Source organism: Diorhabda sublineata, chromosome 9 (genome assembly GCF_026230105.1).
Source record: "Diorhabda sublineata isolate icDioSubl1.1 chromosome 9, icDioSubl1.1, whole genome shotgun sequence".
NCBI classification, from domain to species: Eukaryota; Metazoa; Arthropoda; class Insecta; order Coleoptera; family Chrysomelidae; genus Diorhabda; species Diorhabda sublineata.
The window spans coordinates 7,320,396-7,336,816 of record NC_079482.1 but is presented as its reverse complement, the minus strand read 5'-3'; the positions used below and the strand labels follow the sequence as shown (position 1 = coordinate 7,336,816).

Sequence of the window (16,421 nt, the reverse complement as noted above, 5' to 3'; positions counted from 1 at the left end):
AAATAGTGTGATCACATAATCACTCGAAATAGTGTAATAGAAACAGCCAATCAGCATTCAGTATTCGCATTCGCATATATATCAAAGATTAAAGAAATATTAACTGGGCTTAACATGGCCATGTCTATTGTCAATATCACCAAGAACATAAAAGCTTTAAGCAGGGCTTACACTATATAGCTGTTATATAGCAGTGCTATATAGCGGTATATTTCTGTAACCTAACAGATTCTAAACAATATCGATGGTGGTATAATGAACGTTAAAACAGAATATGGCTCACACTCTCAAATAGTATAGAGCTCCGATTGGCTGCTTCTATTACGCTAGATCTATTTCTAGATTTCTATCCTTCCCATATGATCACACCCTAAAGATAACCTTATAATTAAAGATATTTATTGTTTGAACTTACGTTATTTTAGATAATATATATATATATTTCTAGTACTAAAAAACTATGGTTTTAAAAATTGTGTATAACCAAATGAATTTAGTGAGAGGGCTATCTCAAATATCCAATAAAAGGTTAGAAATTCGTGAATTTATAAAATGTTGAGTGAAGTCCAACTCATATTTTTCCAGCAAATGGAAAAGTGTTGTAGGTCTAGAAGTTCATGCCCAAATAAATTCAGCGAGCAAATTATTTTCTGGAGCCTCTACACAATTTTCATCACCTGTGAATACAAATGTTTCCTTATTCGATTGCTCCACTCCGGGGACATTGCCGGTATTAAATAAAAGAAGCGTTGAAGCTGGTGTTTTAACAGCATTAAGTTTAAATTGTAAAGTAAATCCTGTTTCTCATTTTGATAGAAAACACTATTTTTACGCTGATTTACCTGTAAGTTGAATGAGTATTTCATAAAACTTATCTAAATATAAACAATTGTAGAGTGGTTATCAGATAACACAACAAAGGGCACCTTTGGCAGTGGGAGGATATTTAGAATTTCAAGTATTCACACCGGGTATTCATAAAGTTCCTTATACCACTAAAGTTAAAATTAAACAATTACAACTTGAACAAGATAGTGGAAAAAGTTTACATGATGAAAATAAAAGCTTTGTGGATTTAAATCGAGCAGGAGTTTCTCTTATGGAATTAGTTTTTGATCCAGATTTGAAAGATGGAGAAGAAGCAGCTGCTCTAGTTAAAGAACTCATTTCCATTTTACAAAGGATACAAACATGCACTTGTAAAATGGAAGGTAATAAATTTCATTAGATAAACATTATCTCAAATTTATATATAAGAATGTAGATTAGTGAATTTTTTGTTTTAGAAGGAGCATTGAGAGTTGATGCCAATGTGTCTATCCACCAAGAATCAGAACCTCTAGGAGTAAGAACTGAAATCAAGAATATAGGTTCTGTGAGAGGGGTAGCTGGAGCAGTTTCATATGAAATTCGTAGACAGATAAAGTTGAAGGAAGCTGGACAAACTATCACAAATGAAACAAGAGCGTGGGACGCTAGCTCCAAAACTACAGTTGCAATGAGAGATAAAGAAGTTGAACAGGTAAATCACAGAAACTTAACACCTAGTATTATCAATTTCATATATTTAGGATTATAGGTACATGCCAGAGCCTAATTTACCTCCTCTTCATATTGCTATGGGTCCAATCCAACTTGGAAGTGTTAATGCGGATGAATTGAAAAAGTGTATACCTGAACTTCCAGAGGAAACAAGACAGAGATTAAGAAAAGAAAATGGTCTAACATTGGAACAGTCCATTATATTAGTTGTAAGTATATGTTATATGTAAGTGGGAGGTTTCAGTGTACGATTTCTCAAGATTTTGTGTTAATTGATTGAAATATGACGATAATTATCAAAAATCTCAGTAAAATTCAAGCTATCTGAGAAGTTTTATCAAAAATGCATGGTGGAATATTCCAAATTAGTCACATGATCGAAGGAAAAAATCTTCAAATCTTCATAAGAAATCTCGACTACTGGAATTTCCAGGATATGTGGGATTTTCATTTCACTTTCCTACACAACAGATAGTATAATGGAACCACCAAAAAGATATTACTTCATCAAACTGCTTTGGATTTACTCTAGAAGATTTGATCTTGATTTATTATCTTTATCGCCATTTTAGATAGGGTTTTTAAACTTACTCGCTAGCTATCATTTTATAAACAATATTTTCTGGTAATTTATATAATTTTTTGTACTACGTTCCTTCTGTCATCTTCTGTAATGTTAAGAATAAAACCATTAAATTTACATGTTCTGTGAGTATTTGAATCAGGTGATAAGTATTTGTGCATCTTTGCTGAATTTTAGAATTTCAATACATATGGACAGGACCGGCTCTAGGGCGGAAATACGTTCATAACAATATTTGTACAATGGAATAATTTGTTCTGACAAAAAAACATTATTATTATTTTTTAAATCTATATGTATATGTTAAAATCCATTTGTAAATAATTTTTTTTCTTTTAGAATGACAGTCCATTATTGAAAGTATTTGAGGAAATTTCAGCCAAAAAAGTTAGTGCAAAATTGGCAGCCAATTTTTTAATTAATGACGTTAACACTATGCTGAACAAGAAAGACATGGATTCCAAAGAAATGTAAGCAATTATTTGAGTCATAATAGAAGGAAATTGAATTAATTTGTTTTCAGTATTAATCCTGGGCACATTGGAGAAATATTGGAATTACTAGAAAGAGAAGATATTAATCGAAATACTGCTAGGATTTTGCTGGAGAATGTGCTGTCTGGTAATGACCAAAATCCAAATCAGGTATACAGTTTTTTTAAATAAGTGCATACCATATGTTTTCATAAATTAACCAGACACATATGAAACTAAATACAAATACAAAAAATCTATAAATACAAAATTTTGTTCAAGCATTTTCTCAAGAAGTCGACATGTCATATTGTATTTTTCTACTTCATTTAAATGTAAAAAGATCTGTGTATGACAGCTCTTGCTTTCATTCTTCTTCTTCTTTAACCGGCGCTACAGTCCTTTGGGAACCAGAACCATCTTAACAATCGACTGCCAATCCTTTCTGTCCTGAGCAAGATGTCTCCAATGTCGAACCTCAACCTTGAATAAGGTCCCCCTCAATGTCTGCCAACCGGCGAAGGCTCGGTCTTCCTCTCAGTCACCATCCTCCAGGAACTCCATACATGGCTCTGCACTGGTATCAATCAGAAGGCATCCTCTCCCATCCACCTTAGACGCGCCCCCCGGATGAACACCACCAAATCTGTCTCAGCTCAACATTCCTCCAGATCCTCCACGCATCGTTCTCGTAAACAAGGCCAAAAATCTTTCATAGGATCTTATGTTCCCAGCAGTTCAAAATCCACTCACTTGTCGTCATAGTCCATGTCTCACATCCGTGACTACAGGATTATTGTTTTGTACATTGTGAGCTTTGAACTTTGTGAGAGCCCTCTAAACTTGAGCGCTCTATGGACTACCCAAAAGCATTAGTTATCGAGGCACCAAGATATTTGAATTGGTGGCATGCAGGGATGTGATGTTCTCTGATTTGTAACGTGGTTTGGAAGGTCGGAGCTCTCATATACTTGGTTTTCTGTTCATTGATTCTGAGTTCTCTTCCTTTAGCTGCTCGCTAGAACTACTCAACCATTCCTGAAAGAGCCGAAGTAGTTTGTGCCATGATGTCAAATAATTCCTTCGGGATTCGTTCGGATGCTTCTTGCAGCACTTTCCAGTGAGATCCCAGTGAGAAATTGAATAGTGTTGTCGCTAGTAGGTCTTCCTGATGCAAGCCTGTATTCACAATAAAAACTTACCTAGAGACCCCTATACCTTCACTCAGTTAGAGGTGTTCCTCATAGTCATTCTAACCATGTGCATAAGTTTGGGACGCCAAACCCCACCAGGTCCTCAAACAGCTGATCTCTGAGGATACTGTCGTACGCCTGATGGAACTCAATGAAGAGGTGGTGAAGAATGACATTGTACTCGTAGGTTTTTTCTAGTATTTCCCTTAATATGAGGTTTCAGAAGAAATAAAAGTACCAGTTCAAACTTATGTTTTTTCCACCATGAAAATTTATGTGACGATATATACTGAATAGTTGAGCCAGTTATGTGGTAGTTAGACTCACTTTAGGACAATGGGAATTGTGTTGTAAGAGAAATAGTCAAAAACTTGACCTAATAAAGAGTTACTGAACATACTGTTTACACCACCAGTACAATAACACTCACAATTACATTGTCTGACACGCGTTTCTAACCAAGTTATCGTCTTCAGAGACTGAAAGTAACTGTTTACCTTCAGTCCCTGAAGACGATAACTTGGTTAGAAATGCGCGTCAGACAGTGTAATTGTGAGTGTTGGTGTAAACAGTGTGTTCAGTATGAATATCACCAACGGTTCCAGAAATTCCAACTTAATTATTAATAAAGAGCTGTATAAAAGTTCACAATTATTAATTTAAATAAAGAAAAAAGGTTTTTGAGGGTGATAACATGTTACCTAACTTTTAGTTTATTTCTACGGTGTTGTCAGATGTCTATAGCCACTCTTTCCTGTTGCTGCAGTTATTAACGTTCATATCTCGTACACTCATTGAATTTTCTTATTCCAAGTATCTTTGTTATCCTCTCCTTCTGTTTTTCTGTCGGGTCCACTTAATTTTTTTTGGCAATCTTTCCCTATCCTTTGTATCTTCCCTTATCAAATCAACTACTTTTCCTCAATAAGTTCTATAATTTTTTCTCAGGATCATTTGCTCTTTTATGGTATCGTTTCCGACTCGATCTAACCTTGACTTTCTCTTTTCTTTTCTAAGACTCAATTACCATACGGTAGTTTACCAGTGGTGCTAAAACCATAGAGTTGATTTTAAAGGGAGCAGTATGTAAGTGGAATTATACTATTGGAAGGAAGTAAGAGTATTGGTTTACCACTTACTAACTCTCTCTAATCGCTGTTTATCGAGTTGATATTAAAGACAGAGAGAGCGGTACGGAAGTGAAATTCTAGTGTTGGAAGGAAGAAATAGAAAGAGCATCAGTTTACCACTTTCTAACTCTCTCTACTCGCCATGAAAATAAATCTTGTTATCCCCCTCCTTCGCCGTTCCCACCACTGAAAACTTCGACGTCATAGCGGTCCAAACAGAATAGAATAGAGGAAGACAGAGAGTGGTATACCGAAGTTTTTTCTCTCTCTATAGCTGTGCGGGTTACTTGAACAAGCTCTCTCTATCTTTAATATAAATCTATCGTTACGACCTGCCCTTATAAATATATTCTAAATGGCTTTTTGTTGGATTACAGATTGTTAAAGAAAAAGACTTGTTACAAATAAGTGATGAAACGGAATTGAAAAATATTTGCATTCAGGTTATAGAAGAAAATAAAAAAGCAGTTCGTGATTATAAAGCGGGTAAAACAAAAGCTTTTAAGGCTTTACTAGGAGCTGTAGTTTCAAAAAGTAAAAGTAGAGCCAACATGAAGAAAATTATTGTTATTTTAAAGGATCTACTGGAAAATTGATTGTTGTTAAATTTTTTTTATAAATAAATGTTTGAGAAGTGTATTCATTGTTTTATATTTTCTTAAAAGTACTATAAATAAAATACTTATTTAAGGAGACTGAACTCGCTGAAGGCTACAACTTGAGTTTCGAAACTGATATAGTATTGAAGGACTACAAGTTCAATTTGATTCTTTAGTTCGGCAGTAATGCAATCATCTACACATCGGAAAATTAATGGAATATTTATATCAAGTTTGCTTAGGACAGTTTCCTCAAGATCTTCCATTATATTACACGAAGTTGAAAGAAAACGCATTTATTTGGAAACCACAATTTTATTGCCACTGAATTCAACTATTTAACATCCTCGCCAGCTGCTTGCTGAGAACATAATAATAATGACGAAACTAAAATCATATATCGTTTCTTCGTTTTCAAATTCGTCAGTGATAAGCAATTAGTCAGGTTCTTCAAAAACACAAATACATCGATTACCCATTCCTTAGAAAAATACGAATTCTTTATGATGACAAATCGAAATAAAATTATACAGGTTGCAACAAAATATGAATCTAATAAGAACACGATTCTACCCTACATTATATTGGTATAAATTAATAACAAACAAGTATCTAATCATGATATCTATCATAATATTCTAATCATATTACATAATAATTACTAATTGTGCTATAACACTTAAAATGGAAACTCCCATAGCACAACCATCAATTTGTTTGTATATTTCATTTTCATATTTGAAATATGTTGTAAATGTGAGTTCTATAGCTTTTATAAATTCATTTTGAGGTATTTCTGTTTTTTTAATTTTGTCCCCATTTTTTTATTGATATATTAATTAAAAAGTTATTTACAACATTCTTATTTATAATAAAATAAATACTGACAAAGTGTTTATGACATTTGATCCTATTACCTTTTATTCAAAGAATCTTCTGAAATTTTCTCCATGTAACTCGTTAGGAATTTTTATACTTTTAATTTTTTTTGAAATCCCATGTGTTTTTGATATAAATTTTTTTTCAAATAATTGTCTGGTTTGTGCAGCTTTGGCCATCCATATATTTTAGGGAGTATGGCATTGTGAATTTTAAATTTTTTTGCATCTGATGGCGAATTCAAAAGTTGTCCTTTCCATTATATCCGTATCCATATATTCTTTTAGATTTTATTATTTTGCTTAGTTTTGCTTCTAAAAATAAATTACTTATTTCATTATTTGTCCTCCTCAGCCATAAATCTCACTCTTTTTCACCGCCTAGTATCCTTGTAAGTATTTTTCTTTCCCATATATCAACTTCTCTTCGTCTGCTTTGTTAAGAATCCACGTTTCGCCTCCGTAGCTCACTGTTGGTCTGATTATTGCTTTGTATAGATGGAGATTTTTTGGGATTTTATCGCATTGAACGCTCCCAACTGTTTACTTTCCCTCATTATCCTCGCTTCCAGATTTTCTTCCTCATCATCCTCGCTTCCAAATTTTCTTCATCATCATCGCTTCCAGATTTTCTTCCCCATCATCCTCGCTTCTAGATTTTCTTCCTCATCATCCTCGCTTCCAGATTTTCTCCCTCATCATCCTCGGTTCCAGATTTTCTTCCTCGTCACCGTTGTCTTTGATAACCAGTCCAAAATATACATAACTTTAAACTTGTTCTCATTGCTCTTTTCCTTTATGGTGTTGTCATTATCATGAACTTCGATTTATCTTCATTGACTCTGCCGTTTTTATAGGTCTGCATATGTCAGTAGTTGCGGTGTTTTGAGTGTCCCGGTTCTGTTCAAACCGATTTCTCGTACTATTCTTTCTAATACTACGAGGATATATTGAATAATTTTTGGCCTACTATAGAACCCAACAAAATTTCAATGTCAAAATATTTTATTACTCAACATATTCTGTGTTCTAGTAATTCAAACCCTAAATCACGAATTTTTTGCATGGCAACATAAAGATTTGTGTGCATGGGCGTTGTTCTGCAAAAACAAAACACCTTTCGATAGCTTTCCGCGTCTTATGTCTTTAATTTTTTCCCCTAGATTGGTCAGTAATGTCGAATAGTAATCTCCAGCTATTGTTCTACCCTTATCCAAAAAATCAATCATGATTACTTCATGGCAATCTCAAAAAACTGAAGCAAGAACTTTTCCAGCAAATTTTTGGACACGAAACTTCTTAGGTCTTGGAGAACCAGAGTGTCGCCATTTCATCGATTGTTGCTTTGTTTCTGGACCGTAGAAATGTACCAAAGTCTCATCCATAGTAACAATTCGGTTTAAGAAGTCTACATCGCTTTTGGTCAACATTCAAACATTTCGGGATCCATTTTGCAGCAATTTTTCTTATGTCCAAATTGACGTGAACTATATGATGAACGCGTGCATATGAAATATTCAGTGTTTCAGATATCCGTTTTAGCCCAATTCGACGGTCTGATAAAATCATGTCATGACCTGCATCGATATTTTCGGGGACTGACACAGAAACTGACCTTCCCGATCGGTCATCATCTTCAATAGAAAATTTACCTCTTTTGAAGCTTGCAGTTCAATTTTTCACGGTCGCATACGAAGGACATTGATCACCAAGGGTATTAAGCACATCTTCGTAAATCTGCTTACATCTTAACCCTTTTAAATACAGTTACTTGATGATGGCGCGATACTTCAATTTTTCGATTTTCACAATTTCGGTGGACATCTTTTTTCTTTTAATTTATCGCGTAACTCTGGTTTACTTTTTTGTCTTCAAACTTTATACTGACACTTCTAATAAATTATTGTTCGTTGCTATGGTAACGCAATATTTTGTTTATGCATGGAACTGGTCTAGGCTAACTAGATATCAATACATCTTCGAATATTGAACAGCGTAGTGGATAAAGGTTCGAGGGTCATTTTCGTAAGGCTTATAAGCTTTTTTGGAATACTAAGATTGTGTAATGCTGTACAAATGGTTTCTGTTCACAGTATCGTAAGCTTTTTGGAAATCTATGAAGACTGAGTTAATTGTTAGATCTTATTCATACCTCATTCTTTGCGTTTGTCTCATAGTGAAAATGTGGTCTGTGACTGATCTTCCAGATCTAAGCCCACATTGGTAATCTCCGAACAAGTTTTCTCCATATACTTTTATCTATCAAAATTTTGTATGTTGTATCTAGTAGCGCTATACCTCTGTAGTTTTTGCATTAATTTCTTGTGAATTGGTACCATTAGTGTACCACAATACATTAATTCTGGCTCTATTCCGTCCTCACCCGGGAACTTGCCGTTTTTCAGCCACTGAATAATTTCTAGTATTTCTTCCTTTGTTGTTGGCAATATATTTTCGATATTATTCCAATATTGGGTTGTAAGCTCCTTCCATTGTCCACTTTCGTTTTCTGCGTTCTTCCCATCTTTGTAGGATTTCGATATCATCTATTGTTTATTTTCCTTTTTTTATATAAATAGTGTTTTGCTCAGCTTGCCCTTTTATTTCTTTATAGAAATTCTTCATTTCTTTGTTTTGAAAACTTTCTTCAATGCATCTCTCCTGCTCTCCATTTTGTTGCGCTTTTTTGCTCTACACGTCTTCTTCGTTGTTATTCTTTGCTCTTCATACAGTTTTTTATCTTTATCTGTTTCGGTATGTAACATTTTCTGGTTGGTTCGTTTCCTCTTCTCAATTTTTTCTTCACATTTGGCCTTGAGCCATTCGTCCCTTTTTCTCTGCCTCATTTTTTGTGGTTTTATTTTACTTGCCGCTTTCTTTATGGTTTTCTCTAAATGTTCCCATTCTTCATTAATACCACAGCTCTGTTGCTCTGTTAGGAGTCTCTTAAGTTCTTCTTCGTATTTTTTCTTTGTTGTTTTGTTATCTATTAGCTTTCCCACCTGTAGTCTTCTTTTACGTCCGATCTTCTGATTTTTCTTTTTTTGTTTACCATTGTGCTATTTTTACCCTTTTCCCTCTGTCTTTTTCTTCCTTTGCCCTGGTTCAGATTTTTTTCTTTATTTCTCGGTCTTTGAGTGACAAGTCATCCTCTATACATACTTTCTCTTCCTTATTAAATCTTAGTTGTGATTTGTTTATCATCACTTTCTTTTTGTCTTCTTGATTGGCCAATTCATAGAGCTTTTTACTGCGATCCTTACCTGTAGTTCTTTTTCTAGGAAGTTTGGACGATTACATTATTCTTCCTTTTCTGATATCCAAGTGCTCCAGTCCAGACAAGCTAACGCTCACGACGACCCATTTTATATAGGTGATCTGTGACTCATGAAAGAGCTAGGTCGATGTGAGCGTTAAGAGAATTAGCGGAGCATCCTTGTCAGCACCAAATATTTTAATATCGTCAAAGAAGACATTTGATTTTACATTAGTGTAAATTAGTCACACTCCACTAAAAAAATTCAATAACATAACTTTTCACAGCTTTTACTTTGTCATAATCACAAACCATATATATTATGTATGTATGATTTGCGTTCATAATCCATTTCACTTAGGTATATGATTATAATGTTCTGGAATAAATGTAACGTGATTGTATTGAGTGTTTACTGGAACGCACCAACAGCTCATTTTTTTGTGCTCCATGTGAAACATGTCACAATTTTCAAATCCCTCAACCCGTGCTTTTACAAGTTGTCGCTGTCGTGAGTAAGGTTATGTTATTATTAGGTTGTAAAATAGTATGGACATATGAAGTAACAATAAATCCTTCTTATTTCAAATAAAATGGAGATTATGCACAAGGTTGTGCAGCAAATACTGAGTAATTGGACTGGCTTAAGGTTATCAGTTGAACATTCTATGGGAGGCCCAAACAGTAAACAGGTATAATATTTTGAAAATTGACTTTGTAATTTCTTTATTAATCTAAATTGAATTATAGGTTGCAATCCAATGTATTGAAGAGGTATCTGAATTTTGTATTCAAGAAAAAGATTTAGATGTAGAATGTATAGAAGATTTTTTAGAAGATATTATCGACGAAAAATTTAATACAATTTTTGAAGATGGTTCCCCAAAAGGTAAGATTCTTCACTTTAGAATTTTAACAAGTATTGTTTGACATAGTTAGGAAAATGACATTATCTTTAGTAGAATGAAAATTAGCTATTTTTCATGATGAAACAATTTCATTTAAAATAAGTATAATCATGGGTTGATAAGAAGTTGTAGTTTTTATGTTTTTACTTCTACATTTATATTAAGCAACATTTGAGACTCAAATTTTTCTTAACGAATTTGAGATTATTTTCAATAGCACCAACAAATGATTCTATTAATAATAAATGCTCTTAAGGTAGTAGCAACTTTGGGTTTTTTAATTAAAGGAAAAAGACCTTATATTCAAAGTATAGTAAAGCAAAGGAGTGGAATATCAGTGTCACAATATTTTTTATGTAAGAAGCAAGCACAAGAGGTTAAACCCTATTACATTTGGAGTAGTTTAAGTGGTGCATACCTTGTGGAGATGCTGAATATTGATCTTGAACTCAGTGTTCATGAGCCACATCTGCCTATCAAGTTAGTTTTGCAAATACTGTTCTAGGTGTGATTATGTGTCGCAGTTTGGAGAAGCATTTTCCATAATAGTTTTGGATCAATGACCTTTCTTATATGCTCTTCAAGTATCTGGTCAACTCTGGATTGCCTATAAGTTGAGTTGCTCTCTTCTGTATTGGGTAGAGTATCCTCAAGGTATGCTTGGGACCCAAACTCCAAATGTGCGACATATTCCAAAGATGGGCCTTGTAGAAGATTAGAAGCTCTTGCAGAGTATATAGCTTTTTAGTCTTAAAGAGGGTTCCAATTTTTGTGAAGCTTCCTTGGTTAAATCCGCCACTTGACTATGCCAGGACATATTGCTTCCAACCTCAACACCTAAGCAAGTTTCTGGAGATGGTGATATTTTATGTCCAGACAGGACCAAAGCCTGAGCCACAGTGCAAGCCTTCTTTGTAAAAATAGCAGCTTGGGTATTTGTTGCAGTAAACTCAATCAGATTGCTTCCATCTCATTCCAGAATGTTTTCAAGATCTGTTACTGTCTATAGATTTGCAGTTTTGTCAAGTAGATCGTTGATGTACGGGAGAAAGAGAGTAGGTGACAAGATGCATCCTTGGAGAATCCCAGAGTTGACCTCAAACCTTTGTATTTGTAAAAATTCTTTCAAACAACAACAGACAATTTTTTTCTATTAAAAAAATTGATTATAGTTGGTTAACTCAAATGGTAGGTTATAATTAACATTACTGCAGTCGCCTGTCACAGTGTTTATAACTACATGAGCCTTTTCTTGGTGATAAAGGTTAAGGATGGATGTTGTGTGATAATAATTTGTATCAGCTAATCATTTTGGCTTTTTTAATTAGCATTAGGTAATAGTTCCTTTAATTTTGAATGGTAACTAGCATTGTTCATAATTTTTACAGAATTAGCGGGTAATAAATGTATCTTTTGACTAAAATGTTCTTCAAAATCATCAGCTGTCATTTCTTCATGTTTTCAAAACAAATACTATGTATTACTCATAGTAAAAGTAATTCTTGGTTTAAAGTTTCAACCAACAATTCATATTTTTGTAAGAAAATGTATTGTCATACCATTAGACAAATATATATCTTAAAATCTAAGGGTTACTAGATTATTGAGGTAATAACCAACTTTTGAATTTTATTACGACACATTATTAAGCTATCTCTGTTAGTTTATTTATTTAGATAGAATTCTAATCAAATTATCATCTTTATAGTACTCAACTAGTTTGACGATTTTGTTAAATTACCTTATTGTAGCATTTATTTTGTTTTAGAAATAGCAACGATTCTTTTCAAATTTGTTGAGTTACTAAGAAGTGGTAACATACAGCAATGTGAAGAGGAATTTAATAAATTACCAACTTCCGATAGTAATTGGTTACAACATACTCGGATACAAAATCCACGGGTAACCAATTGATAAATAATTTTTTATACTTTTTATTTCATAAAAATTTATTTATAGGCCAATAGTGATTCATCTAGTGATGATAATGAGATAGAAATGTCTGAAGAACCGAAGGAGGATGGATGGACAGTGGTACAAACTCGAAGGAAAAAACACTAATGGATTTTATCAATAAACAATTATTTTTAAGTTTATAATTAACACGGATCTACATTTGTTATTAAATAAATATTGGTTTTTATGTGTTTTTATTTAGAAAAGCGACATAATAGGAACAAACTTTTATTTCGAAGTAACAATATAAAAACGACTACTTCAACTAAAATCTTCAGGAGTGATTGTTAAGTCCATACTTTTACCACTTCTATTTATTGATATTTTCAAATTTCTTGTTTTGTTTTCTGCCAGAATACCATAAATGTCATTTGAGTGTTGAATTTGTTTTCCATCGATATGAGTTACTATGTCACCGGGTTGTAATCCCCCTCTTTAAAAAAAAATTTCAATTTTCATTATTAAATTCATCTTTCCATTTAGCTTACTAAACAAGCAGGAAAATAAACAAATTACGACAAAATTAAAAAAAAGTAGTGACATAATAGTTACTAGTAGTGGACAAAATTCTTGTAGGATTGGATGATACTTGATAAAAATAATGGGTCATTATACATTATAAATTAAGATATTAAACCAAATGTACAATTTGAAAAAAAGAAGGAAAATACAAAAATTTAAATTAAGTGTTGGATCAAGTGAGAACAATAATAGCCATTATTTTGAGTACTAAGGTGGGGAACTTCATTCTAGGATGCTAATTTCAAGACTACTGACTGAATATGAGCAGAACAATTGAAATGGAGAGAAGGGGATATCATGGAGATTCTAAACAGTAAAGATATTTTAAAGTTTGTACACTTTAAAATACAATATTGGAAAGAAAAACCTAAAACCTGTACTACCAGGAAATGGAGGAAATAAGCAGATGATGGCTATGATGCAAATTGTTGAGGAGACCGAGGTCCACCTAGGGCTGTAGTGCTGATTGGTAGAATGGTTTCTCAAAATTTTACAATTTTATCTTCTGTACTTATACTGAAACATAGAGTAGTTCTAATATCTAGGAATAAGAGTTCAATTCAATAGTAATTCAATTTTAGACACAGAAGCAAAAATTGATGAAACATTAGTAAGTAATTCAACTTACGCATGAGCTGGAGATCCGTAAATAACTTTCCACACCAAAACACCTTTTTCTATATCTCTGGGAATTTGATGATTTCTTTGTTGTAGTTCATGTATAATCTGTGGTGTTAATGTTAACATTGTGATGCCCATATACAGCCTTTTTGGTTTATCGGGGCCTTTTGGACCTTTGGCCGTTTTGAGAAATGCTTTAACATAATCAATTGGTATTGCAAATGAAATACCTGCAGTTACTTTCATACTATTTACTCCAATTGCTTCCCCGTCTAAATTTACTAAAGGACCGCCAGAATTGCCGAAAGTGATTGCAGCATCTGTTTGAATATAATGCATGTCCTTGCCATGTAAACCTGAAAACAAAGTACTACAAAATAAGAAAAGCTAATAAAGAATATTTATGGAATCCTCAAATAAACAAGATGTGATTATATTTTCAAAGCATATTTTTTTCTTTAATACTTACCTAATTCTGCTGATCCCCTTTGAGTTGAACTGACTACTCCACTTGTAACAGTATTGCTCAATGCTAAAGGACTACCGATGGCTACAACAAACTCTCCTGGTTTTAAATCTGAAGAGCTACCTAGCTTCATAACTGGTAAATTTTTTGCTGGTATTCTCACAGTAGCTAGATCACTTACAATATCAATATCCTCTACTTGACCATGATAAACTGAACCATCTATAAGTTTTACTTCCACTTTAGCGTTTGGCTTGTTTGTAACTACATGAGCATTCGTTAATATCAAACCATTTTCATCTATTATAAAACCTAAAACATACAAATTGAAATTATGGAATTGACGAATAATTTTACCTTTTTATGATTTCTTTATACAAACCTGAACCATTTGATATTGTTGTTGGTCTTCCAGTGAAAAAATCAATTCTCCTAGAATCCTTGATTTCAATATAAACTACAGCAGGTGCTGAAGTTTCCACAACGTCAGCTATAAAATTAAATTGTCTACGTCTTCCTGCTAAAGGTGTAGATCCCAATGCTGTGGCCGCATTTACAGTTGGAATAAGAGTATAATATTTAATTGTTTTATAAAAAATATAACCTGTAGCTAATATTACAAACAGTTCAACACTTTTGTCATTTCTTCTAGATGTTGGTTTAATTAATTTATCAAAAGTTTCAACTTGACTCGTACTACCATTTTTAAAATTTTTGAAACGAGAAAAACTAACTAAAAATTTGTGTTTTAAAAATTTTCTTAAATAGGACATTGAAAAAGTTTAACCCTTCACAACTACTCTTCTTTTTTAACCTTTAAATAACTGAGGAAGACAAATTATCCGTATTAAATTTGAAAGACGGTTTTTGTGCCACCTATTGGAATGTTGATGTACCTCAATGGTAAGTTGTTGAATTTATTTATAAAAGAGAAAATATTTTTATTTACCCAGTGTAAAATATATTGGCTAGATGTCTTAATACAAAAAGGGCCATTAAAGTGCGCAGTTGAAGAATTCTAATTTAAACGGGAATATAATTTAGAATTAAAATAGTAACGATCTACTTTAAAGTTAATGTACTGATGAAATTTATGAAAAACGTATTCATGCACATGGGTGCATACGAGAAAATCATTTGCTCACCACATGCCGCTATTCTGACGTATCAGCTTTTTTCTTAGAATTCTCTATTAAACAATCTAATGAATTGTCAGGATCAGCTGGAATCCATTTAAAAAACCTGACGTGGGGTAAGCAAATGCTTTTGCCGTAGATTTTTGTGTGGTTTGCGAATTTTGCAACGTATCCATGTTTGATAAAGCTGAATGCATTAGTGGAAATTATTGTTTATAAAACTCCCGTAATTTAAGAACAAAATAAGTACAAGTGTTCTATATATTGCAAATTACTTCAAACTGATAGAAAAAACTACAAAAATTGTAAGTTTCAGCTGTATTAGTAGTTCCACTGAAATAGAAGTATCCATGAAGCTTTCCAAACATCATAAAATAAAAAAAATACAAAACAACTCTCACTACCAGAAAAAAATTAAAATAGCAAACCCAGGTTAAAACGTGAAAATTGTTTACCCCTCAGCCGTCATTTTGACGTAGATCAGCTGTTTTCTTAGATTGCCTAATTGAGACCTTCTTCGTAGAATTAAGTCTCGGCTGCAAAGACTACTCGCCGTTATTTGATTAGGAGCTTCTGCATAACTTCCAGTACCTCGATGGTTAAAGTTGATACCATAAAAGAACAAATTTTTAGTTAGAACAATGCAATAAAATGAGGGTTTGAGTTAACTTGTATTAGTGGAGTATATAGAAATTTTAACAAGCAATTCAAGGACTCTTGTTAAGTGTTGCTTACTATATTCTTGTTTGCGAGAGTCTTTTCTTGTTTCGCTTTCAAAACAAGACAAGACTTTCATAGTTTTTTAATTTTCATTTTTAAAATTTAGGGTATTCTTCTATCAACGAGTTACGTACCAAATTTTGCTTCTATTTAATATAACAGTATATCAGCCTGTCTTCCTTATTCATAATTCACAGTGAAGCATACAGCAATTGTCATTAGAACCAATAAAATTGTAGAATTACATTTTTAGATGAAATTTCAATCAAATTTGAAAGCAACCAACTAAGCATCGTATAATGAATATCACAAAATAATTTTAAATCTAAAGTCATACAGAAGCTTGTAAATGATAATAATGAAAAATCTATGTATAAAAAATGTTCATAAATATACAGTGCTTTTCAGATAAAAGTATCCACCTTTAATAACTTTTGT

The 16,421-nt window shown here is 32.9% G+C and overlaps 3 protein-coding genes across 3 annotated transcripts; 2 read left to right on the top strand and 1 right to left on the bottom strand.

Annotated features, from left to right (window-relative positions):
* The first annotated feature begins 357 nt into the window (after window positions 1-357).
* LOC130448580 (glutamyl-tRNA(Gln) amidotransferase subunit B, mitochondrial) lies at window positions 358-5,560 on the top strand. Its single transcript, XM_056785996.1, has 8 exons — window positions 358-528; window positions 586-844; window positions 896-1,211; window positions 1,287-1,522; window positions 1,572-1,751; window positions 2,465-2,595; window positions 2,649-2,769; window positions 5,299-5,560. Exons 1-8 carry the CDS (start codon window positions 461-463, stop codon window positions 5,515-5,517), a joined length of 1,530 nt encoding a protein of 509 aa, XP_056641974.1. The 5' UTR covers window positions 358-460; the 3' UTR covers window positions 5,518-5,560.
* Window positions 5,561-10,131: 4,571 nt separating this feature from the next.
* On the top strand, window positions 10,132-12,701 carry LOC130448579 (pre-rRNA-processing protein TSR2 homolog). The gene is made up of 4 exons (XM_056785995.1): window positions 10,132-10,346; window positions 10,405-10,543; window positions 12,331-12,464; window positions 12,522-12,701. Exons 1-4 carry the CDS (start codon window positions 10,248-10,250, stop codon window positions 12,621-12,623), a joined length of 474 nt encoding a protein of 157 aa, XP_056641973.1. The 5' UTR covers window positions 10,132-10,247; the 3' UTR covers window positions 12,624-12,701.
* On the bottom strand, window positions 12,696-15,026 carry LOC130448578 (serine protease HTRA2, mitochondrial-like). The gene is made up of 4 exons (XM_056785994.1): window positions 14,510-15,026; window positions 14,131-14,439; window positions 13,669-14,017; window positions 12,696-12,951 (listed from the first exon to the last, which is right to left on the bottom strand). Exons 1-4 carry the CDS (start codon window positions 14,898-14,900, stop codon window positions 12,780-12,782), a joined length of 1,221 nt encoding a protein of 406 aa, XP_056641972.1. The 5' UTR covers window positions 14,901-15,026; the 3' UTR covers window positions 12,696-12,779.
* Window positions 15,027-16,421: the final 1,395 nt, after the last annotated feature.